Genomic DNA, 24,839 nt, shown 5'->3' with positions numbered 1-24,839 from the left:
GGAGATGGGAGAGGCGGGACAAGCGTCACAAATAGTTCCATATGCTCATTGACACGCAGGAGCAATGTGGGTGCAATGATTGAATAACATGTATGTGTACATTTATTTTGCAATGCTCGCGCACGGTGTGGTCAGCATGTTATGTGTAATGGGTTCCTGAGAGGCGCAGCGGTCTAAGGCACTGCATCTCAGTGCAAGAAGTGTCACTGCAATCCGTGGTTCGTAGAATGGCACACCCAAAGGGTGGCACACAATTGACCCAGCGTCGTCCGGGTTTGGCCTGGGTAGGCCATCATTGTAAATAAGAATTTGTTTTTAACTGACTTGCCTAGTTAAATAACGGTTAAATAAAAATTGTTAAATGTTTAAAAAAATGTAGATGCAACTGCGTTATGATCAAGCGCTATGTAGAGGTAGACACATTGGTAGACATATTTTCATAATGCATTGTAGTCAACGGCAAGTGATAACTCAGCAAAATGCGTCTGCCAATTTTCTCTGTAATGAAACAAAATATTTAAAAACGGTTTTAGTGATCAACTACAAATCACAGAAAGAGTGAAATAAGCCTACATATACCAATTGGTGAACTTCCCCTTTAAGACGGGACACGGTTGCTTGCTTGCTTGTCGCTTCCTGAATTTAGGTTACGATTGTCTGTGATATAGTGCCATGTTAATCAGCTCCTCGACCACAAAGCAAGCCATACAAAGATATTGGAGTGACTTTCGCTACCACTAAAAAGTGAAGAGGACCATTTGCTGAAGGCTTGCCTTGACACTAACTATGGACTATTGGGTAAGTAAATAATATACCCAGACGCATTCTCTTTCTCTAAGTAGCCTACATGGTATTGAATAAATGTACAATTAGCTTGAGCCATGTTGCTACCTCCGTGTGTCAAAAAGAATACGAGCAGTAGGTCTTGCTGACATTATTTACATTATAATCATGATGTTTACAGTATTGCTGCAACCTATAGCCTAGTAAAGTGTCTAGAACAGTGGAGTGAGAGAAGTTTGTCTACACAATCATATTGCTTGGCCTGGAGCGCTACAATGTTGCCATTGCTTGTGCATTGTTACAGTGACTATAGCACGTTTGTATTGACTCACTAGTTGAATAACACCCCCGGCATTTTATAATTATTTTGAGGTCGAACCTTTTTCTAGTGTGAGGATCGTTTTCTTTAGGGTAGTTTTTATTTTGTATATATTCAGAGAGAATAATGTGGCATAACAACAAATATAAATCAATCTGATATGGAACGATCAAGCATCATCAAAGACATCGATTTTTTTTTTTTTATGCAGATTTCTTCCAGAGGTGTTGATTCTTGTGAACAACATTTTCTCTTAACTGCCTCAACAACCATTCATGCTTGTCGGCATAGCCTTCTAGTTGTAGGTTTGATTTGATAACCCCTGCGTTAGCAGTATAATGTAGGGTGTTATTACATTTTTTTCTAGGTGAATAACTGGCCAAATACATTATAGAAATGGGGCAAAATTGTCATAAAATTCAGTGTTTTTATTATGGAGTATAGCCATCGCTAATGCTGTAGCTTGACAGGTTTTGCCCCACAAAACTTGCAGACAATCTGATTTGCAGTGATTGAAGAAACTGAGATTTCCACACTGAGCCTCATTGTATTGTACTGCACTGCACACTGCCTATCATTAGACTTCCTGTTTAACACAAACATACTATGTGGCTATAGACTTATACTGTAATACGGTGGATACAGATATCAGCAGCCACATGTTCGTCTTTGGACATCAGTACCTTCAACACTTTTTTTTTGTTGCTATGGAACTTAGCTTTTTTTTTATCACTTGCACAGCACTGTATTATCAAGGTCATAGTGAATGCAGCTCCCAAACCCAGACACTAAAGGCAAAGAAATTCCCCCCCCCATTCCGAATTCCATGGATTTGCTCAGTTTTGTAAATTCCCAGAAACCACTCTTCATGTGGTGTGTTGTACTCTACTCTAGGTCAAACCCCGAGTGTATTACGGTCATACAATGAATCCAGTCGACATTAAATGAAAAGAAAAGGAAATGTGTCAAAACCACTAAAGTGATTCTGCATAGTCAAATTCATAGTACAATGTGGAATGTTATGGATGTTACAGATTATAAAGGATATTTGCTTAAGTATTGCACACGCTCAGATGTTGGTACTTGATATGATTATTTGTATATGGTCTAATTTCCATAAGATACAGACCTAAGAATTCATAGAATGTGTTTGCCAAACCAGTGTCGATACTAATGTCATTAGAATCATTGGGTGGACCGTATAAGTCCAAACCGTGTAAAAAAAATATATATATTATTATTATTTTCGGGATGGAAAAACACTTCCAGTGTAAACTTAAACGACTAAAACCAGATAAAAAGTATGTAGAAAAGATAATGGGCATCTATATGTTTTATAATATAATTTTGTGAACTAACAATCACCAAAATAAAAGCTAGACAGTTGTGGAGGAGAAAACAATTCCAAAAACAATTAATTTAGCAGTATGGATTTTATGTTTGAGCAAAAAAACGCAGCATTAGCCATGACAAAATGCATTGAATTGCAGGAAATTGGCTTAAAAATGTCTCTACATCGCCAAGATGGGGGGGGGCTCTAAAAATATCTCCTAAATTCAGCCGCGCTTACGGGCCAACCGCAGACATTCCCACCCCCACCACCTAAGCCTCTTTTTGATCCAGAAAAAAAACTCTGTGTGTTTATCACACCATTTTTCCCCTTGATGTCTTCCATAGCAGTCGCCTCCTCCTCACACCCAGCACATTTCCAGGAGAAATATGACCTCCCCTTGGAGACAACAAAGGTCTCCTTACAGAATACTACCGGCCTGGGAAACCAGGGGCATGGGCGTCTGTCTACACAACAATAGGGAGAACAAAATAGCCGTGAAGGCCGGGCTACACCACTGCATTGCTCTCCTAATGCAAAGATGGCTGGAACAAATGTTTTGTAACAGGCAAAGTAGGTTATTTGAAAAATGTCAGAAAGAAATGTGTTGGATAACTTGGGAGCATGTACACTGAGTGTACAAAACATTAGGAACACTTTCCTAATATTGACTTGCACCCCCTTTTACCCTCAGAAAAGCCAAAATTCGTCGGGGCATGGAATCTAAATGGTGTCAAGCGTTCCACTGGGATGCTGGCCCATGTTGACTCCAATGCTTCCCACAGATGTGTCAAGTTGGCTGGATGTCCTGTGGGTGGTGGACCATTCTTGATTCAGATCGGAAACTGTTGAGTGTGAAAAACCCTGGTACCTATTACCATACCCTGTTCAAAGGCACTTAAATCTTTTGTCTTGCCCATTCACCCTCTGAATGGCACACACACTCCAATCCATATCTCAATTGTCTCAAGGCTTAAAAGTCCTTCTTTAACCCGTCTCCCCTTCATCTACACTAATAGAAGTGGATTTAACAAGTGACATCAATCAGGGATCATAGCTTTCACCTGGATTCACAAGTCTATGTCAAGGAAAGAGCAGGTTTTCCTAATGTTTCGTACACTCAGTATATGTGGCGACTGGTTCATGTACCTGTTGCATCAGGACTTGCCTTTTGCCCTGACGCATGATGACAAAATGTAATCTCTCCAGTTTATGGAAAATGACAACTGAGATTTGGCACTGGATGCTCAGCTCCGTTGTCTGTGCTACAGAAGCACTGAACTCAAAGGGTACTACAGCTTTTGCATACATATTTCAGAGTCCTGAGGAAATGTTTTTTTTTTTACACTATTTAAGATGGACAGTGAAGGCTAAGTTTATGATAAGGCATTCAGATTAGCTGCCCATCTGAACCATGGCTGGTCACATGGTACGGTTCTTTCGTTGCTCCCGACTCTGCTCTACTTGTCTAACCTTGGCAAACCTGTCGTAGAGCATGTTACACTGACAAGTAGACTGAGCAACTGTCGTCAGGGTGTGTATTGTCATTGAAAGGCAAATCTTCCATTCACGTTCATTCATTGTAAAATGTGGGTTTGTCATTATGCAATGACACACAGGCTCCGTCTGTAAAATGTCAGTACTCTTTATTACGTAAACCTTCTGTTTATGACATTCTGCCCTTGAATTGCGTTCCCATGCAAAACTAGACAGATAGCTAACAACTAAGTCTTCAATAAAACTCCCAAGGTGTGAATTTTCTTGAATTAATATGTTGAAAACGTTTATGTTGTGAAACTGCAAAATACAGAAAAGAATATACTTTAATATTCAATTCAAATCGACATATTGTAGCTGTACATTATACCTTTCAAGTTAAAGTTGCATAAATACAAAGCACGTGCCAAGGTACCATGCATCTGGCATGACGCCAAACCATATAGCTAATTGTTACTCATGGTAATTGGCTAAGTCCTTTCATTACTCTAATGTACAACCATCTCTGTAGAATAACAAAGCATATTACACTAGAAACAGTAACAACTTCAGTATTGTATATTTTACAACTCGTTTACATGACGCACGAGCAAAGTAGTACAGCTGACGGCAAGGCAATTTGTGTGAGTAAGGCAAGGCAATTTGTGTGAGTAAATGCAACCAACTAACATTGATAAGTAAGCAATTCTATCAATAAGATTATCATCACTAGCTAAATGCTTGAATCGAACTTACAAACCATTTTTTTTCCCGAGGCTGAAGCGTGACAAGAAATAGCTACACTGAAAGACCTGCACCGTAGCGTTGTTTTTAGCTGTTTTTATGCGTGCAGAACGTATTCTCTACTTCTTGTTTGCGTACAGTCTTTCTAAGTACCATAAAGCTCCACTAGGGGACGAATAACACCGTGGAACACAATGAAAATCCATCTTAACCACTGTAATAAAATGATCTGTTTCCTTCTAACAGGATGGCAGCACAGTCATACTGTTGCTATTTTGTTTGCTGTGACTTTACTAGACCTGGAATGATGTGCTTCCACTTTAGCAATTAGTCATTCAGTCAATTGAAGCCGAGCCTACATTTCAAACAAAGTAACTCAGTGTTCGCATTGCAAACAAATACTCTTGAGTTTAGCATTGTTAGTTTGCATGATGTCATGGGAATGCATCACCAGTACCTTATATATCCCCACCAAAGCATTACGTGATGTTAGTTTCAGTGGTTATGAATAGTGGTTATGTAAGTGTACGGTCCTGTGGACCTTAAGCTTTTCTCTATTTGATTACGTGAACCTTTATGGATACAATCTTTTATTGTTATCAAGCAGACAAGCATGGGGCTGTAAAAAAAAAACCCAGTAATCTAGAGATAATAGTGAAGAGAGAATAGATGTGCTCATTTTTACTGCTTCATAAAATTAATGACATTAAGCCTATTTCCGATTTAAAAATAGGCTTCATTTGTCAAATGCAAATATGATATGAGCAGTTAGTCAATAGTCCACACCTAAAACAGTGTTTCTTTTACATACTGTACTTTGTATTTGGAGTAAATTAGTGCCACTTCTATCAATGTTCACAGAGAGCGATGAGCTTTTGAGTCGATTGATAAGGAACTTTTGCAGCCGCATGTTATTGCACTTTCTCTGTATTATAATTTGTTTGGAGAGGAAAGGTTTCTCCTATCCATTGGCTACAGATGTTATGGGTGATGGGGGCAGAGTTTAGTCAGCTGATTCATATTCCTCTACCTCACCTGGTCCTGGAATATTAGCTATCTGTCAGTCCTAGTCTCTCTCTCTCTCTCTCTCTCTCTCTCTCTCTCTCTCTCTCTCTCTCTCTCTCTCTCTCTCTCTCTCTCTCTCTCTCTTGTGTCACGTTTCCACATAGCAATTGAAATCTAACCATAAGTAGACTTGCTATTGCTTGTTGGGCATTGTATTCCCACTTTCACATATATTTAGTTGGCAGATGGTGTGATGAACATGTCAATTGATTACAAGGTAGGCTAATTGCGTTGTGACTTTTCCATGACCATTTTGTGCATGGGATGTGAAGCTGCTGTGAGTCCTCTTGTGAATAATTGACTATGATGTGCGGGGACAGTCAGTGTCTCTGTACATGTTGGGACATGTGTCTAGTACTATATTGATCATATAAGGGGAAAATATTCAACCCAAGCAAGACACTGTAGGATGAAAGTTTTACTTTTGTATGATCTTTAAAACAAAGCCTATTTTTAGCCATCACCATATTTTATTTTTCTCAGCAGTTTTATCTATATGCATGTATAGTCCTCGGAATCCTCCATAAACTCCTTACACGTTGCATAGCAGTGCAGATGGATCTACAATTGTTAGATTGTTAATTTGCAGTGTAATCTCTCTGTGTTTCTAGAGTGCCTTGGAGGTGTACAAGGAGATGCTGTTGCTCTACCTGGAGGAAGGCAGGCGGCTTGTGAACACCAGCTGTGAGGAGCTGGAACCATGGCAGATCATTGGAGCTACTCTCATATCTACCTTGGGAGCAGTCTGGGTCAAAGGCTTCCTGTTTCAGCAAGAAAGTACGTTTTCAGATCCAGTGATGAGGCATGTGTTTATTATATGCATGGATAAAAACTGATGAGTGGGTGTTTTTGTGTTCTACATTATGGAGAGTGTTTTTTGATTTAATCAGACATGCTGCTTCGGGATTCTTTACCAGTCAGAGTAAGTGTGCACTTATTCACTTCCTCTCATGGATTTGAAAGGACTGGTGTAATAATATGGTATAAACTCTCTCTAGCTCATGCTTATGTCAATCCAATGCTTGGAAAATGTGTTGGGTGAAGTGCTCAAGTGTAGGCTGGTAGAAACGTAGAGAATTTAGACGCAGGGAAAGGTATGGCAGGTAATGACATTAAGGTCTGAAAGGCACAGAAGTATTTTTGGGTTGCCTGAAGGGTATGGCTACTTGTTTTTGAAGTAGCTATTTTTGTCTACACACAAGTGAGGAATCAGAAAAACCAGACTTTGAAGAATTCTTTCCTTTTTGGTTGTTATCCGTTGAGCAGGCTCAACTTGCACAACTGCTCAGATCACTTGTCTAGGGCAACCCTTAATGTCAATCCCCAACCTCAGAGCAGGCTCAACTTGCACAACTGCACTTATGACTTGCCCTGGGCAATAGGGCAACCCTTAATGTCAATCCCCAACCTCAGAGCAGGCTCAACTTGCACAACTGCACTTATGACTTGCCCTGGGCAATAGGGCAACCCTTAATGTCAATCCCTGTATGGCCTTGAATACTTCTTCCTGATACAATGGTGAGCAAAGATCAGCTGACAAAACAATCTCTGTGATCAGTTAAAGCACTTTAGGGAGAGTGGTTTTTGGTTTAATCAGACGTGTGCTGGCCAGCAATTTTAAATATGTCTGAACATTAGTTGCTATTTTTCTTCTTGCTCCATACTTCAGTTTGGCTCTCTTTGTACAGTACATGTGTTTTACAGCTATTACAAGTGACATAGCCATGTCAGACATGTTAGTGTTCCCACTGATGTTTTCTAGAATTCCACAGATTAGTGATATTTGTATTCCAAATCAAAGGAAATTACGATTTTTTTGTTGTTGTTGTTGATGGAATTAACTGGCTGTACACATAATCTCATTTGGCAGGATTGTTGGCAAGAAACGGTGTTCCAGTATTAGCCTGTAGGCCAGCTGTTGGCCTTTTTGATTTGTCTGCCATCTCCAATCAGCTGATTTTATTAATCAAAAAGTCCCCATTGAATTCAGCTTGTGGTTTTCTCCCGTGCTCATCTAGCATTCTTTCAACACAATCATCTCTTTCTTTGTTGCTTAATAGCCCTGACATCCCGAATCAAGAAGCGGTGCTTTCGACTCATCAGAAAAATACCCTTTGTTGGCGCGGCAGTAAGTTTCAAGCGGTTATTTTGTTCCTCTATTCTACAGATGTGCTCGTACTCTTCCTTGTCTAGTGTGGGATGAGTCAGTCACTAATGACTGAGTGTCGGCATGAGGGTGCGGGGGGGGAGACCTTTGACATAGTTTACATCATGGACTTGTGATAGTGTTTGGGTAACTGTTGGTCCTTATTGTCTAACCTAACGGAATGGCTAAACTGTATTTGGATTCAACTGAAGTGTGTGAATAGGCTACACTTTAATCAGATGGGTATATGTACATAACTGATTTTGCATAGCTTATTTTAAATGCTCTCTTGCCACAAATACTAGCCCAGATCTTCCTGGCATGCTATCACCCAGTGTTGTAGTACTCGAGACCACATTTTGAGTGTCTCGGTCTTGTGTCGGATACATTTGTACTCGGTCTTGACTATAGGAAAACACATTTGTTAAAAAAAAAACTGGAAAACACCTTTCCTTCGCTGGGCAGTCCGTTTGGGATTTTTTTGTGTACAATTTCAGTATACCCACTTCTCCAGGCACCACTACCCTGCATATGGCCGATGGAAAGACAGCAGTCACACACAGCATGATGTTAAATGATAAGCTGTCCATTCACTCGGAAATAATAATCCAGTAGGTCCCAATCATAAGAATACAAAAACACAACCTAAGCGTTTCCTAATCTAAATGTGCAACTATTACTTCCCATTCAAAAAAACTATTTCATGTTTAGCACACAGTGACCTAAAGTTTAAATGCAACCATGTTTCACACAAGTTATTTTCAAAGATATGGCTAACAGCAAGCGAGCTCCAATAAATGAACACAGGGATGTCCTTGTCCTTTTAACATATCTTTTTTTCACCATTCTGAATGTCTAAAGATTCCTTATGTTCTTCTGAAATTTGAACACAGAAATACTGGACATTTTAGACTCTGGTGGTGATTTGACAATTACAATCATGGTCTTGAATTGGACTTGCATTTTTCTGGTCTCGGACCCCTTGCCCCCCTCCCGGTCTTGACTCTGTCTCACCTACCCCTCCGGTCTTGGTCTTGACTCAGACTTGATTTACGTCGATCTGGTCCTGCTTTAGTTGGTCTCGAACACAACACTGCTATCACCTCTATTTTCACAAAAACAACTAGCCAGTTTTGATTGCTTTCATTGACTTTTCAATATTTTAAATGTTGTCAACGCCAGAGTGTTGTAGCCTAAACATTCTCAATGCCATAATGGGTCACTGCTTCTAGGAAATGGTTTGTGTTGTCTGAGCAGTGATGTGTGTGTAATGTGACTGACTCAGTGTGTCTTTGTGACAGATCCAGACCCAGCTGAAAAAGGCCTTGGATGACATGTCTGTCAGTCTTTGCGCACTGAAGGAGGGCATGAGCTACACCAAACAGCTGCCTGAACAAGGGCTAACACAAGCTGAAGTTCTAGACAGGATCAGCGAGTACGAAACACTGAGTAAGTGGCTGAGAGTTGTCCCAGGGCATGTTCTGGAGTGCGTATTTCTGTGTTTCTTTGTAGCTAAATGGGGCCGATGACCTACAGTGCCCTACTGCCTTAATATGTTTTGTATTGACTAGATCCTAGAAAATGAAACATTATCTAAGTTTCCATCCAATTGGTGACAGATTTTCATGCAATATTCTAAAATCTTTTCCCACCAGAGATGTTTCCATCAAATTCCCTGTTTGCAGATAAAAGGCTGTGTGTGATGACATAGTGCCCTTAAAAATACCTTTTGCTATTATATTCCCATGTACCAAATACATAAAAAAAAAAAATTCAAGGTAAATGCGTTTCCATTGCATTTTCAACCCTACTGATGGTTTTCTCACAATTGTTGCATAATATAGCAAGTGTGCCCACTCTGGTATTGGCACGTGTGCTCACGCTGTTGGCTAGAGCGCACATGTAGCCTAAACGATCACATTATTATGGACAAAAGAGCAAGATTATTTTTATTTGTCAACCATTAGCCAAGCATTGATGATCATGTCACCAGAATAAGACCCTCAATATTTATTTATCAAGGTCATCACCTTGCACTTTCACCACCCTGTGAAGTTCATCATAACTTATTTAATCTGTAGCCTAATGAACTGCATGCTTTCCCAACGAGTGGTAGTGGGAGGACCACACAACATGTCATAATGTGACTCCAAGTTTACTTCGATATGATGGTTATTATATCAATATATGCGCATAAAAGCATTTTCACCTACATTTTTTGGCATAATGCATTTTACAGAGACAAAAAGATCCCACTATAGCGTATTTTGTTTTGTCAACATTTTTCAGGCCTGTCATTACATTTTTATTTAATTTATTTTTTTATACAACATGTACTTACAAAAAGGTTGGATGGAAACCTGGTTAATTAATAAGTTGCTTTGGCAAGTTCTAGACCGCTTTTTTTCTTCTTCTGTGGAGCCATAATACAATTGAATGACAATATTATGGAGCCAATGACGTACAGTGCCTTTTTGTATTGACTACTTATATCCTAGAATATGTGACAAATGTGTGTCAGCTACACAGTGTGTTTTTAGCATTGTTTTCATTTGTAGTTGAGGTGGAGTTACAGTATATAACTGTTTCCTGAGGCATTGCTGTTGTCTGCTCTTCATAGATGAAGTGGATTGGGAGAAAGGACGAGTGTCAGGTGCAGTGTACTGGGGAGATCAGACACTTACCAAACTTTTGGTGAAGGTATGTCTAGTCCACAAACCAACCGTTTTTGTCTTGTTAAACTTCTGTGTGTAGCATTCTGAGTACCGTAAATTCCGGACTATAAGCCGCAACTTTTTTCCCAGGCTTTGAACCTCGCGGCTTAAACAATGCTAAACAAGGCTAAAATATGGATTTTTCCCGCTTTCAATTTTTTTTTATACAAAAAAAACACATTCTGTGACGTGCTCAGTTTTTTGGCGGCATGAAGCTTTCATTAGACCAATGAAATTGCCGAACGGGTTACGGTCAAACAACATTTTTGTTTACTGTTTAGATTAAATCGAGCGCTCTCAAACTTCCCATCATTCTGATTACGGTAGTCATTTTGTCACCCTCATCATGGCAAAGACACGGAGAAATGCATATGATGCAGCTTTCAAGTTGAAGGCGATTGATCTGGCTGTTGGAAAAGGAAATAGAGCTGCTGCACGGGAGCTTGGTCTTAATGAGTCGATGATAAAACGTTGGAAACAGCAGCGTGAGGAATTGACTCAGTGCAAAAAGACAACTAAAGCTTACTGCTCATTTTTTATTTTTTGTTACAGGGCCGTGTTTTGTTAAAGCCTGTGTAAAGTTCATTTGTTTCAATGAACCGGTAGGCACCTGCGGCTTATAGACATGTGCGGCTTATTTATGTTCAAAATAATATATATTTTTAAATTCAGTGGATGCGGCTTATATTCAGGTGCGCTTAATAGTCCAGAAATTACGGTAATACGTTTTCCCGAAATACGTGGAATTTAGAGCTCGTACTACAGTCAGAATCTGCCTTGTTGTTTGTATGACAAATCCCATATCTTACTGATTCCCTTTTGATATTCTTCCTTTTGTCGCTAGGTGTATGGAGACTTTGCATGGAGCAACCCACTTCACCCAGACATCTTTCCTGGTGTGAGGAAGATGGAGGCAGAGGTTGTAAGAATGACGTGTACCCTCTTCAACGGTGGGCCAAACACTTGTGGCACAGTGAGTTTACCTTCAGTACTCCCACAAGGCTCACTGACCCAGGGCTTGGGAAATGTTCTACTTGAGAGAATAATCAAAACCTATGCAGTGGCACATTCTGAACACTGATTGTTCCTGTTGTTTCTGCTTTGTTCAGGTCACCTCTGGAGGAACAGAAAGCATATTGATGGCATGTAAGGCGTACAGAGACATGGCCTATGAGCGCGGTGTGAAACATCCTGAAATGTAAGTTCACTGTCAAAATGTAGTCTCAGATTCTTTTTCTTTAAACTGGCACACCAGATGATCTCAGAACAAGCTTGATTTGCGTTGTTGAGATGTTGTCTGTCTCATAAATGGTAATATCACCTGTGAAATGCATTTTATATAGTACTGGGAATCATTTGTGTTGTATTTCCTCCCCTAATTTTACAGCATTGCACCAGTCAGTGTCCATGCAGCCTTTGACAAAGCAGCAAACTACTTTGGAATGAAGCTTGTTCACATCCCCCTGGACAAAAATACAATGAAAGTGGATGTTAAGGTGTGAATGTTTATTAGTTCCTGTACAAATGGTTATTCTAAAGAATAACTTCACTGGAAATTCTGTGAGTGCTCAACATGCGCTGAAAAGGTCAGAGTAAATGTACGTTTGTTGGTGTACAAATTCCCAATTGAACTGTAGCCTAGACCCCAGCCTAATCTAGGTAACGAGAATATGGTGTGATGTATGGCACTTCCGTTACTGACTGGGGATCACATCCTCAGTTTGGACTGTTCAAGATGAACATTTCAGACATGACCGCAGTAGTTACAAAAAACATGGTGGCAACAACTAGAATTACTCGTTCTTAGTGAGTGTATCATCACCATAATCATTTGTCTTAAAGCAATATTGTGACACCTTCAACTCCTTATAACTCCAACTTGTTTTGTGTAGGCGATGAGGAGAGCCATCAGCAAGAACACAGCCATGCTTGTATGTTCTGCACCCCAGTTCCCGCATGGAATCATTGATCCTATTGAGGAAGTAGGAAAGGTAAATTGTCTCCTTGTTATGTACTTGTAATAGTAAAAGGAAAGTCATAGTAAGTAAGTCTCTTCTTTTGTGGTAATACTTCTATGGGCTAGGTGGAACGGTAGCGTCCCACCTGCGGGACACAGCCAGTGAAATATCAGGGCGGCAAATTGAAAAACAACAAAATGTCATAATTCAACTTTCTCAAACATACAGTGGGGGAAAAAAGTATTTGATCCCCTGCTGATTTTGTACGTTTGCCCACTTACAAAGAAATGATCCGTCTATAATTTTAATGGTAGGTTTATTTGAACAGTGAGAGACAGAATAACAAAAAAATCCAGAAAAACGCATGTCAAAAATGTTATAAACTGATTTGCATTTTAATGAGGAAAATACGTTTTTGACCCCTCTGCAAAACATGACTTAGTACTTGGTGGCAAAACCCTTGTTGGCAATCAGAGGTCAGACGTTTCTTGTAGTTGGCCACCAGGTTTGCACACATCTCAGGAGGGATTTTGTCCCAGTCCTCTTTGCAGATCTTCTCCAAGTCATTAAGGTTTTGAGGCTGACGTTTGGCAACTCAAACCATCAGCTCCCTCCACAGATTTTCTATGGGATTAAGCTCTGGAGACTGGCTAGGCCACTCCAGGACCTTAATGTGCTTCTTCTTGAGCCACTCCTTTGTTGCCTTGGCCGTGTGTTTTGGGTCATTGTCATGCTAGAATACCCATCCACGACCCATTTTCAATGCCCTGGCTGAGGGAAGGATGTTCTCACCCAAGATTTGACGGTACATGACCCCGTCCATCGTCCCTTTCATGCGGTGAAGTTGTCCTGTCCCCTTAGCAGAAAAACACCCCCAAAGCATAATGTTTCCACCTCCATGTTTGACGGTGGAGATGGTGTTCTTGGGGTCATAGGCAGCATTCCTCCTCCTCCAAACACGGCGAGTTGAGTTGATGCCAAAGAGCTCCATTTTGGTCTCATCTGACCACAACACTTTCACCAGTTGTCCTCTGAATCATTCAGATGTTCATTGGCGAACTTCAGACGGGCATGTATATGTATTCCTGAGCAGGGGGACCTTGCGGGCGCTGCACGGTCCCCCTGCGGCGTAGTGTGTTACCAATTGTTTTCTTGGTGACTATGGTCCCAGCTGCCTTGAGATCATTGACAAGATCCTCCCGTGTAGTTCTGGGCAGATTCCTCACCGTTCTCATGATCATTGCAACCCCACGAGGTGAGATCTTGCATGGAGCCCCAGGCCGAGGGATATTGACAGTTCTTTTGTGTTTCTTCCATTTGTGAATAATCGCACCAAATGTTGTCACCTTCTCGCCAAGCTGCTTGGCGATGGTCTTGTAGCCCATTCCAGACTTGTGTAGGTCTACAATCTTGTCCCTGACATCCTTGGAGAGCTTTTTGGTCTTCGCCATGGTGGAGAGTTTGGAATCTGATTGATTGCTTCTGTGGACAGGTGTCTTTTTTTACAGGTAACAATCTGCGGTTTGGGAGCACTCACTTTAAGAGTGTGCTCCTAATCTCAGCTCGTTACCTGTATAAAAGACACCTGGGAGCCAGAAATCTTTCTGATTGAGAGGGGGTCAAATACTTATTTCCCTCATTAAAATGCAAATCAATTTATAACATTTCTGACATGCATTTTTCTGGATATTTTTGTGGTTATTCTGTCTCTCACTGTTCAAATAAACCTACCATTAAAATTATAGACTGATCCTTTCTTTATCAGTGGGCAAACGTACAAAATCAGGAGGGGATCAAATACTTTTTTCCCCACCGAACGACTATTTTACACCATTTTAAAGATACACGTCTCCTTGATGTAACCACATTGTCCGATTTTCAAAAAGGCTTTACAGCGAAAGCAAAACATTAGATTATGTTAGGAGAGTACATAGACAAAAATAATCATACAGCCATTTTCCAAGCAAGGACATGTGTCAATAAAACCCAAAACACAGCGAAATGAAGCACTAACCTTTGACGATCTTCATCAGATGACACTCCTAGGAAATTGTTACACAATAGATGTATGTTTTGTTCGATAAAGTTCATATTTATATCCAAAAACAGCATTTTACATTGGCGCGTGACGTTCAGAAAATATTTTGCCTCCAATACTGCCGGTGAATCAGCACAAAAATTTACAAAAATACTCATCATAAACATTAATATTTTATCAAACTGATATTCAAAGAATTATAGATGAACATCTCCTTTATGCAACTGCTGTGACAGATTTCAGAAAAGCTTCACGGGGAAAGCACACTTTGCTATAATCTGAGTACTGCGCTCAGAAAAATACACCAGGCAATACAGATACCCGCCATTTTGGAGTCATCTAAAATCATAAATAAGCCTTAGAAATATTCACTTACCTTTGATCTTCATCAGAAGGCACTTCCAGGAATCCCAGGTCCACAATAAATGTTGTTTTGTTCGATAAAGTCCATAATTTATGTCCAAATAACTCCTTGTTGTTTGCGTGTTCAGTAAGCTACTCCAAATGTAGGAAGCACGCCGAAAATGTCACGACAAAAAGTCATATTTACGTTCGTTGAAACGTTGTAAAACATCAATCTTTAGGGCCTTTTTAATGTAAAACTTCAGTAATATTCCAACCGGACGATTCCAATGTCTTGAAAAACGTTATGGAACACAGCTACCTCCTCACGTGAATGCGCGTAATTGTGGCCTGTCATTCTCTCGGTCGTCAGACTCCAGGAGGTCTTGTTCGCTCTCTGTTGACTGCAAAAGCCTGAAACACGTTCTAAAGACACGTTCTAAAGACATCTAGTGGAAGTCTTAGGAATTGCAATCCACTTCCTGGTTGGATTTTTTTCTCAGGTTTTTGCTTGCCATATGAGTTCTGTTATACTCGCAGACACCATCCAAACAGTTTTAGAAACTTCAGTGTTTGCTATCCAAATCTACTAATAATATGCATATTCTAGTTTCTGAGCCAGAGTAGTAACCTGTTTTAAATTGGGTACGTTTTTCATCCAGCCGTGAAAATACTGCCCCCTAACCCAGACAGGTTAAAGGCCCAGTGCAGTAATGTTCCTGTATTTTATATACACTGCTCCAAAAAATAAAGGGAACACTTAAACAACACAATGTAACTCCAAGTCAATCACACTTCTGTGAAATCAAACTGTCCACATAGGAAGCAACACTGATTGACAATACATTTCACATGCTGTTGTGCAAATGGAATAGACAACAGGTGGAAATTATAGGCAATTAGCAAGACACCCCCAATAAAGGAGTGGTTCTGCAGGTGGGGACCACAGACCACTTCTCAGTTCCTATGCTTCCTGGCTGATGTTTTGGTCACTTTTGAATGCTGGCGGTGCTTTCACTCTAGTGGTAGCATGAGACGGAGTCTACAACCCACACAATGGCTCAGGTAGTGCAGCTCCTCCAGGATGGCACATCAATGCGAGCTGTGGCAAGAAGGTTTGCTGTGTCTGTCAGCGTAGTGTCCAGAGCATGGAGGCGCTACCAGGAGACAGGCCAGTACATCAGGAGACGTGGAGGAGGCCGTAGGAGGGCAACAACCCAGCAGCAGGACCGCTACCTCCGCCTTTGTGCAAGGAGGAGCAGGAGGAGCACTGCCAGAGCCCTGCAAAATGACCTCCAGCAGGCCACAAATGTGCATGTGTCTGCTCAAACGGTCAGAAACAGACTCCATGAGGGTGGTATGAGGGCCCGACGTCCACAGGTGGGGGTTGTGCTTACAGCCCAACACCGTGCAGGTCGTTTGGCATTTGCCAGAGAACACCAAGATTGGCAAATTCGCCACTGGCGCCCTGTGCTCTTCACAGATGAAAGCACATGACGGAGTCTGGAGACGCCGTGGAGAACGTTCTGCTGCCTGCAACATCCTCCAGCATGACCGGTTTGGCGGTGGGTCAGTCATGGTGTGGGGTGGCATTTCTTTGGGGGGCCGCACAGCCCTCCATATGCTCGCCAGAGGTAGCCTGACTGCCATTAGGTACCGAGATGAGATCCTCAGACCCCTTGTGAGACCATATGCTGGTGCGGGTGGCCCTGGGTTCCTCCTAATGCAAGACAATGCTAGACCTCATGTGGCTGGAGTGTTAGCAGTTCCTGCAAGAGGAAGGCATTGATGCTGTGGACTGGCCCGCCCGTTCCCCAGACCTGAATCCAATTGAGCACATCTGGGACATCATGTCTCGCTCCATCCACCAACGCCACGTTGCACCACAGACTGTCCAGGATTTGGCGGATGCTTTTGCCCAGGTCTGGGAGGAGATCCCTCAGGAGACCATCCGCCACCTCATCAGGAGCATGCCCAGGCGTTGTAGGGAGGTCATACAGGCACGTGGAGGCCACACACACACACTACTGAGCCTCATTTTGACTTGTTTTAAGGACATTACATCAGCCTGTAGGGTGATTTTCCACTTTAATTTTGAGTGTGACTCCAAATCCAGACCTCCATGGGTTGATAAATTGGATTTCCATTGATTTATTTTTGTGATTTTGTGTCAGCACATTCAACTATGTAAAGAAAAAACTATTTAATAAGATTATTTCATTCATTCAGATCTAGGATGTGTTATTTTAGTGTTCCCTTTTTATTTTTTTGAGCAGTGTATATATTTCACACTAGGAGGTTGGAATAATACTGTGAAATTGTGAAAATAATGACAAGGGCCTTTTTAGTGTAGAGGCTGTTTTGATAAGGCCGCCTGAAATTTCAGCCTATTTTGATGGGATGGAGTTTTGGCCTTCCATGGCGACATCCCCATATGGTAAATTAGGTAGAGTTCCCAACCTCTCTGCCAATAACAGCAAATGTTCAGTTTTCCACTGACTACTCCCACATAGTTGTAGCAAAATTATTGCTTGAGAAATTACTCTTTGCTAAAAAAATATATATATATTTTTTGACAATTTTTCTTGAAAACAATCACAGTAATGTGCTTAATGTTACCCAGAAATAATTTGATATTGAACCAAAAATGTCTGTGTTGAATCTTTAACATTAAGTTGCTTGTATACCATAGTACACTAATTACTACAGTAACAACATTGTTGTAGCATAGTACTTTACATGAAATTACCTAATCCATCCCACATGGTGTTTTTCAGCTGGCTTTAAAGTACAACCTCCCTCTGCATGTGGATGCTTGTTTGGGAGGGTTTCTCATTGTGTTCATGGCCAAAGCCAATTACCCACTGGCTCCCTTTGACTTCAGGGTAAAGGGTGTGACCAGTATATCTGCAGACACACACAAGGTAAGAGGGTGTGGATCCCAGGCTGTCTTACCAAACATTTTCTTCCTCTTGATTTTCGATCATAGGATGCTCATTGTTCCATAGACTTGTCGTTTAACCAGTTATGGTGTTGACTAAGAATTGTTTTTTGATCTACCTCTACTCTCCAGTATGGCTACGCCCCCAAAGGTTCATCAGTGATCCTGTATAGTGACAAGAAGTACAGGCATTACCAGTACTTTGTGGCTCCAGACTGGCAAGGGGGCATCTATGCGTCCCCATCAGTGGCAGGATCTCGGCCAGGCGGTATCATTGCAGCGTGCTGGGCTACCATGATGCACATGGGAGAGGATGGCTACGTAAAGGCCACCAAGAAGATAATTGACACTGCACGTACCATCAAGACAGAGTAAGAGACCCATCTTTTACTGTAGTCATTATCGGCAGAACCTTGATTTCTGGCTTTCTCACTGAACAAGACTTGGATGTATGGTAAAGCGAGACTATTATAGGTACAATCCGAAACATTATGGTAGTTTTTCTCATCAAGATATGAACATTTTAGTAATTTAGCAGACGCTCTAATCCAGAGCGATTTACAGGAGCAATTAGGGTTAATTGCCTTGCACAAGGGCACATTGACAGATTTTGTTTTCACCTAGTCGGGCAGGGATTCGAACTAGGGACCTTTTTCAGTTGCTGGCCCAACCCTCTTAACTGCTAGGCTACCTATGTGGATTCTCTTTCTTTTGATTCCTAAACCGTCTGTCAACCTATATATAAAATGTTGTTAAATTTGACTGTTTATAAGAGCTCTTGGCAAGCACATTGTGATCTCACTATTTTTGGATGAGATAAACATGTTTTGTTTTTGTTTATTTCCGGACAGAATCCGTAAGATAAATGGGGTGTTTGTGTTTGGAGACCCTGAAGTGTCCGTGGTGGCAATGGGCTCTGACGTCTTCGACATTTTTCGTTTATCCAACGCACTGACTTCAAAGGGATGGAATCTCAACACGCTACAGTATCCATCCAGGTATGTTTTCCTCACCTTTTTCTCGTCTTTGAAATTTAGTCATACTTATCAGTGATAATGTATACATTTCATAGAATATTGACTATGCACTTTATTTTGAAGTAATACAAGCAAGCAAAGACCCCCAGGCATGTTATCACCATGTTTAATTTTTTTTAAAGTACTTTTGTGTTTTTAAACAAAATTCTCTTTCCCATCACAGCATCCATATCTGTTGTACTGTACTGCACACACATGAAGGTGTGGCCAAACAGTTAATCAGTGACGTCAAAGAGCAGGTGGCTCTCATTTTGAAAAACCCCAATGAGAAGACCACTGGAATGGTGATTAATGCTGACTCCGTTACCTGGAATACACTACACAGCAGTGCACCATATTAATCCATTCATTTTATGTCATAAATGGCTCTACATTCATGTGTTCATGTTCTAGGGAGCAATCTATGGCATGGCCCAGTCCATCCCTGACAGATCCATGGTGACCGAGATCTCCAGAGGCTTCTTGGACTGCCTCTACAGCACAGAGGAGCCCAAGTCGTCTCAGCCTCAGAAGACCCATATGAATGGCAACGGCAAGGCCCACTGAGTCAGGAGTAGGAGTAGGCTGGCTGTGGCCTGGACACACACCTGGGTCATGTTCATTAGGGAACATAATGGTAAGCGTTGTAAAACTTTTTGCAACGGAAAATGAAAAGGAGCATTTACTGGATAAGTTCAAGTAGTCCCTCCATGTTTCAGTCCATTTCCTTCAGGTCGGTGACTAATGAACACGGCCCTGGTTACCAACCTGCCTCACCTCTGGTCCACCCACTACATCACTCAACATTTGCCTTATCCTGCCCACCTTTTATCTATCTACTCACCTTTTTTCAGATATGTTCTGAAGCACAAGCCATTGTTTTTAGCTATCTTGAGGAGAATTCTTCAAATATGTAGAAAGTGAAAGCACCTATTGTAAAAATATATAGAATAGTTGCTCAAACCATTGAGGGGTTTTGGTCTGGTTGTATTAATTGTCCCCCAGGATGAAATCAGGGATGGGACTATTGATCTGTCTCCGTCCATTAGTACATTCATATGTTAGTCACACGCGATATCTCAGACAGCACTGCCCTGATTTTGACTAAACTTGTGTGAATGAAAAAACACTTAATGCTACTCTTCTGACACCGAATGAGCGATCTGCATGAAACTCAATATGTGGCACCTATGGACAAAGGTCTCTCAGCGCAATATTTTCCAGACTAGTACCTAAAACAACATAGCCACTATTGAGTCTAGCTAACCCACGCAATATTTTGATGAAACTTGGGGGAATTATCTGTCTTTTAGAAAAGTTTGTGGTCATACGCACATCCTTAAAAACGTAGGTGCTGGGCTAATAAATAATACGTGTAAAGAACAGGAAAGCCTGCACACTGTTAAAGCTCCCAATTCACAGCTTTATTGACAACGTTTCGATCCAAAACAGATCTTCATCCAGTCAAACAGACTGAGTGCTCACATCCCAAAATATACACATTTCACCTCCCGTGACCATTGCACACGACGCATGGTGGGTGTGGAACCAATTCACTTTTGCGCATAGTCAATCATTATAATTAATCCCAGAGGTACTCATGGTCATAAATGATTACATGCATACAAATTAAAACGTAGGCAACAGTAAAAAGATGACTTTGGAAACAGTTGGAATACCCACCATATGACCATTATGTGCAGGACGTGCGGTGGCCGTAGATATAATTACAATGACCTATTTCAAAAACAACTTGCCTACCTCTAATAATTTGATATCAATGAGATGGGCGCATGTAGTAGTTACAGCAAATCATATGTACAAAATGACCAAGTGGAGACCTGGATGGCAAGACAAATTGAACGTAACATATTCATGTAAGAAATGGTCTGATATCAAACTCTTGGTCCAGACCTCTTGGAGACATGGTGGACAAACGGTGAATTCAATACAATTCTCTTCTCAGTAATAGATTATCAGTATGTCCGCCGCTCCTAGTAGCCTTAACATGTTCGATACCAATGTATCTCAGAGATCTGATGTTGTGACGAGCCTCCATGAAGTGCACAGCCACAGGGTTTCTCTGATCAAGGGTCCTGATATTACTCCTGTGTTCTGCTATCCTTGTTTTCTGAGATCGTTTTGTTTTTCCTACATACCATACACCACAAATACACTTTATCAGGTATACCACATTTGTAGAACAGGTAATGATACCCTTAATCTTAATGGGGTGAATGTGCATTTGTTAGTGAAATTACACTGGATACATCGGCCACATCTTTAGTACCTTCCTAGACAATGCGCCGGACGGTAATTATGTGACACACGGTGGAAGATCAGACCTCACCACCATTTGGCTGAATTGGAGGCGCGTCTGAAGAGTACCCGGGAAGGTTCTTTAAATGTCTTTTCCAGTTGTAGGTCAGTGCTCAAGATGTGCAATTTATTTGTATTTCTTTTTAAGATATGGTTGAACTGTTTGTCAAGTGGGGAATATTGAAGGAAGAATTGGAATTGTTAGTCGGGGGTGGGATGGATTGGGAGTGAGTGTCATCCTGGGTCATATTTTTGTAACGGTCCCATGCAGCCATTCCTCTGGGTTACCTTGCTGTCTGAAGTGCTCATCCAGACCGTGTGCTTGTTTGTCATAATCACTCTGTGTACTACAGATCCTGTGTATGCAACTGTACAGGCTTGCGAAAGTATTCAACCCCCTTGGCATTTTTCCAATTTTGTTGCCTTACAACCTGGAATTAAAATAGATTTTTTTTTTGGGGGGGGGGGGGTTGTAGTATCATTTGATTTAAACGACATGACTACCATTTAGAAGATGCTAAATATTTTTTTATCGTACAAGAAATAAGACAAAACTGAAATCTTTAGCGTGCATAACTATTCTTCACCCCCCCCCAGAGTCAATACTTTGTAGAGCCACCTTTTGCATCAATTACAGCTGCAAGTCTCTTGGGGTATGTCTCTATTAGCTTGGCATATCTAGCTACTGGGATTTTTTTCCCATTCTTCAAGGCATAACTTCTTCATTTCACTTCACCAATTTTGAATATGTCCATTATATGAAATACAAATAAAAAATCCACTTAAATTACAGGTTGTAATGCAACAAAATCGGAAAAACGCCAAGGGGGATGAACACTTTTGCAAGGCACAGTATTGGCTGGTAGGGAGGCTCTTAAGGGTGTAGGGTGGAAGCCATCTCCGCGTAACAGGGAATCCCTGTTCCGTCGGCTTCCTATAGGCCTGTGCTAAAGCCACAGACCTATAGCCTTAGATCTAGCATTTACAAAATTACTCATTGGCCCAAGGGAGGCACTACAGTAATCAACTGTATGTACATTAGTCACATGCGATATCTCAGACACAACTGCACTGCATCATTCGTGGGGGATGACATGTTCACTGTTGCCTTGTTTAACACCTGATTCAAAAAAAGCACATCTCAATAGGTGGTTCAGGTAAATCATGACATAGCTAAAGGTGGGCTTTCCTATTTTTCTCTATTGCTTCTCTACTATTCCTCAAGCAAGGGAGAGGCTGATCACTTTTTTTTTTACCCTTTAGTGTGTGTACATTGGGATATCGCTTTAACAGTAAAATTTTTTTTTTTTAAACAATCGCCAGAGGACATCTTTAATACTCAATGTTCCAGGTACAACAGCGTTGGTCAGTCTCTGTTTTAACTTAAAAGCACTAATGTCCTAGTGAAAGAAATAATTACCCAATGAACAGGAAGGAGCAATGTTCTCTGCATGTATTTGTAAGGACAACATACTTGAATCATTTAAGACTTGAGCCCATTTTGAATTTAACATTACCTTCCTAGGCTCTTGTACTATATTGTATATATTCATGTATTCCTAATTGTGGTCAGTTTGTGGCTAATTGCATCCTTCAGTAATAATTTAGACTGCAAGAAATCCTGGCTGCTGTAACACACTACCTAGTATACTGTACACTGCCACTATGTTAAGAATCTGAGACTGCAATCCTCTGATTTGACAACATAAATTCATTACCCCCTGTGTTCTTTGAGACAATGGTTTAGACCTTAATTGACCTCAAAGGACAGAATACATACTGAAATAATATCTTTAAGTTGTAAAGTCTCCATCTCAGTTAAGTTATGTGTTCTTGTAGCTAATTAATTGATTTGGCTTCTCATTTTATCTACCTCAGTTTCTGTTCAATGCAATTGTGTTGCTTGTTCACAGTCATTATAGGTCTAAAGAATACCGGAAAAGCCTGCCTCAGTTTTTCATATGTGGCATTTGATAAACCGCAGTGTTCTTAAAAAGCACTACTGGTATAAAACTGTTTTCAAAATTTAAAAAAAATAAAATAAACTACTGTATGTACACTTGGTAGGCCCCCCAAAACACAGTTCAAATCCTTCCTTTCATTGCTTTCACATTTTTGCATCACTTAATCATATCCTTTCTTTCGTCTGTAGCTAGGTTTCTATCCAATTGACAGATTTCCATGCGAATATTTTTTAAATTAAAGAAAATACTGCATTCCCACTTTCCCACCAGTGCTGTTTCCACCGAACAGACCTGTCGCGGATAAAAATCATTGCGTGATGACGTAGAGCACAAAACATTCTATTCTTCGCTGAAGTTTGACCGAATTTTTTATTTTTTTAAATCTAAAGTTCAATATGTTTCCATCGCAATTTTCAACTCTACTGATTAGTTTTGTCACAAACTGTTGCGTTAATTAGAAAATGTGCCGGCTCTGGTCTTGGCACTTGCGCTATAGCCAACAGCTCACAGATCAAGTGCGGGTAGCCTAGTCTACATGACGATATTATGCATGAAATGTTTTATTTGTCAAGCATCGATTATCATGTTACCAGACTATGACCATCGACATTTTAATGGAAAGGAGCATCAAGATCACCGTGCACTTTCACCACGCTGTGATGTTCATCACCATTTATTTAATCTGTAATTGAATAAACGGGATGGTTTTCCAAGTCGTAGTGGGAGGACCACACACTATCATCGCGTGACTCCAAGTTACTTCGATGTGATGGTTATTATATTTCTACTTGGCGCATAAAGGCGTTTCCACCGCCGTTTCTCTCGTCATACATTTTACAGACACAAAAATATCACAACATGCCGAACGAACAAATGATCTGTCGTATTTATAAAATTGTACCGAAACTTAGTTTTTTTATACTTTTACTTTACTCACAAAACTGGGGATAGAAACGTGGTTTGTGTCGTTGGTTTTACCTTCTGGAGTCATAAGAAGGGAAATAATCTGATATCAGTGTTATGATGATGCGATGGCTTTTAAATCATACCATTGCCTTTTAGCCCAGTCCTGTTGTATAATTCTTAAGCATTGTCTGTGCGACCACTGTGTTTTATTCTTATTAATCACTGTGATTTATCTACAACGATTGTGGTTTTGGGTAAATACTAATTTGTGGGTCAATCATGGTCCTCGAAGGCTGCGGTGTCTAGTTTGTTCTTTGATTGGTTTTCTAGCTCAAAATCAATGCTTGATTTATATAGCAACTATGAAAACCAATAGACGGGGTGGCCCTCAGACGAGTTGAGAACAAAGGCTGGATTACCTGAAAATATACAGTACCACTGAACAAAATTGTCAAAGATCTAACCATGGGTAGTTTCTATTTTTTAGGTGGAGCAATCAATGTGGAAATAACCACTAATATGTTGACATTTTAATAGCCAGGATGATATTCAATTGCAATAGAAACATAAAGGTAATTTAATGTACATTGTGTTAGTACCTGAGAAATTGCTGCTTACCTCACCATAGTCTAAATTGTACAGTAAGAATCTGTAAAATGTACAAACGTACAGTGTAAATCTTAACGAAGCGCCTTGCCCTCAAGGAGGTAGGGTAAAGCTCATGCCTTCTGTTGTCTAAGGGCATAATCTTCACAGCAATAAATCACATTCACCTGTA

General features: G+C 40.7%; 1 protein-coding gene across 2 annotated transcripts; it reads left to right on the top strand.

Annotated features, from left to right (window-relative positions):
* Positions 1-638: 638 nt before the first annotated feature.
* LOC106604578 (sphingosine-1-phosphate lyase 1) lies at positions 639-23,125 on the top strand. Of its 2 annotated transcripts, none has more exons than XM_014199365.2 (14): positions 639-798; positions 6,329-6,494; positions 7,778-7,845; positions 9,165-9,312; positions 10,484-10,563; positions 11,422-11,550; positions 11,687-11,775; positions 11,965-12,073; positions 12,470-12,568; positions 17,693-17,839; positions 17,989-18,227; positions 18,708-18,854; positions 19,057-19,177; positions 19,287-23,125. In XM_014199365.2, the coding sequence occupies exons 1-14, from the start codon at positions 787-789 to the stop codon at positions 19,437-19,439; spliced, it is 1,707 nt and encodes a 568-aa protein (XP_014054840.1). In that variant the 5' UTR covers positions 639-786; the 3' UTR covers positions 19,440-23,125. The 2 variants fall into 2 exon arrangements, with proteins under 2 accessions (XP_014054840.1, XP_014054831.1); XM_014199356.2 differs by lacking the exon at positions 639-798 and adding an exon at positions 5,781-5,934.
* The last annotated feature ends 1,714 nt before the right edge of the window (positions 23,126-24,839 follow it).

Source organism: Salmo salar, chromosome ssa01 (genome assembly GCF_905237065.1).
Source record: "Salmo salar chromosome ssa01, Ssal_v3.1, whole genome shotgun sequence".
Classification (NCBI taxonomy): Eukaryota; Metazoa; Chordata; class Actinopteri; order Salmoniformes; family Salmonidae; genus Salmo; species Salmo salar.
Note: the sequence above shows the minus strand (reverse complement) of the source record. Positions and strands in the feature narration are given on the sequence as shown.

Excerpts from the sequence above, each read along its gene's own strand:
- LOC106604578 (XM_014199356.2), top strand. The coding sequence starts at position 5,911 with ATGAACATGTCAATTGATTACAAG. Across the intron at positions 6,495-7,777 it reads CTTCCTGTTTCAGCAAGAAA|CCCTGACATCCCGAATCAAG; the intron begins GTACGTTTTCAG and ends GTTGCTTAATAG. Across the intron at positions 9,313-10,483 it reads CAGCGAGTACGAAACACTGA|ATGAAGTGGATTGGGAGAAA; the intron begins GTAAGTGGCTGA and ends TGCTCTTCATAG.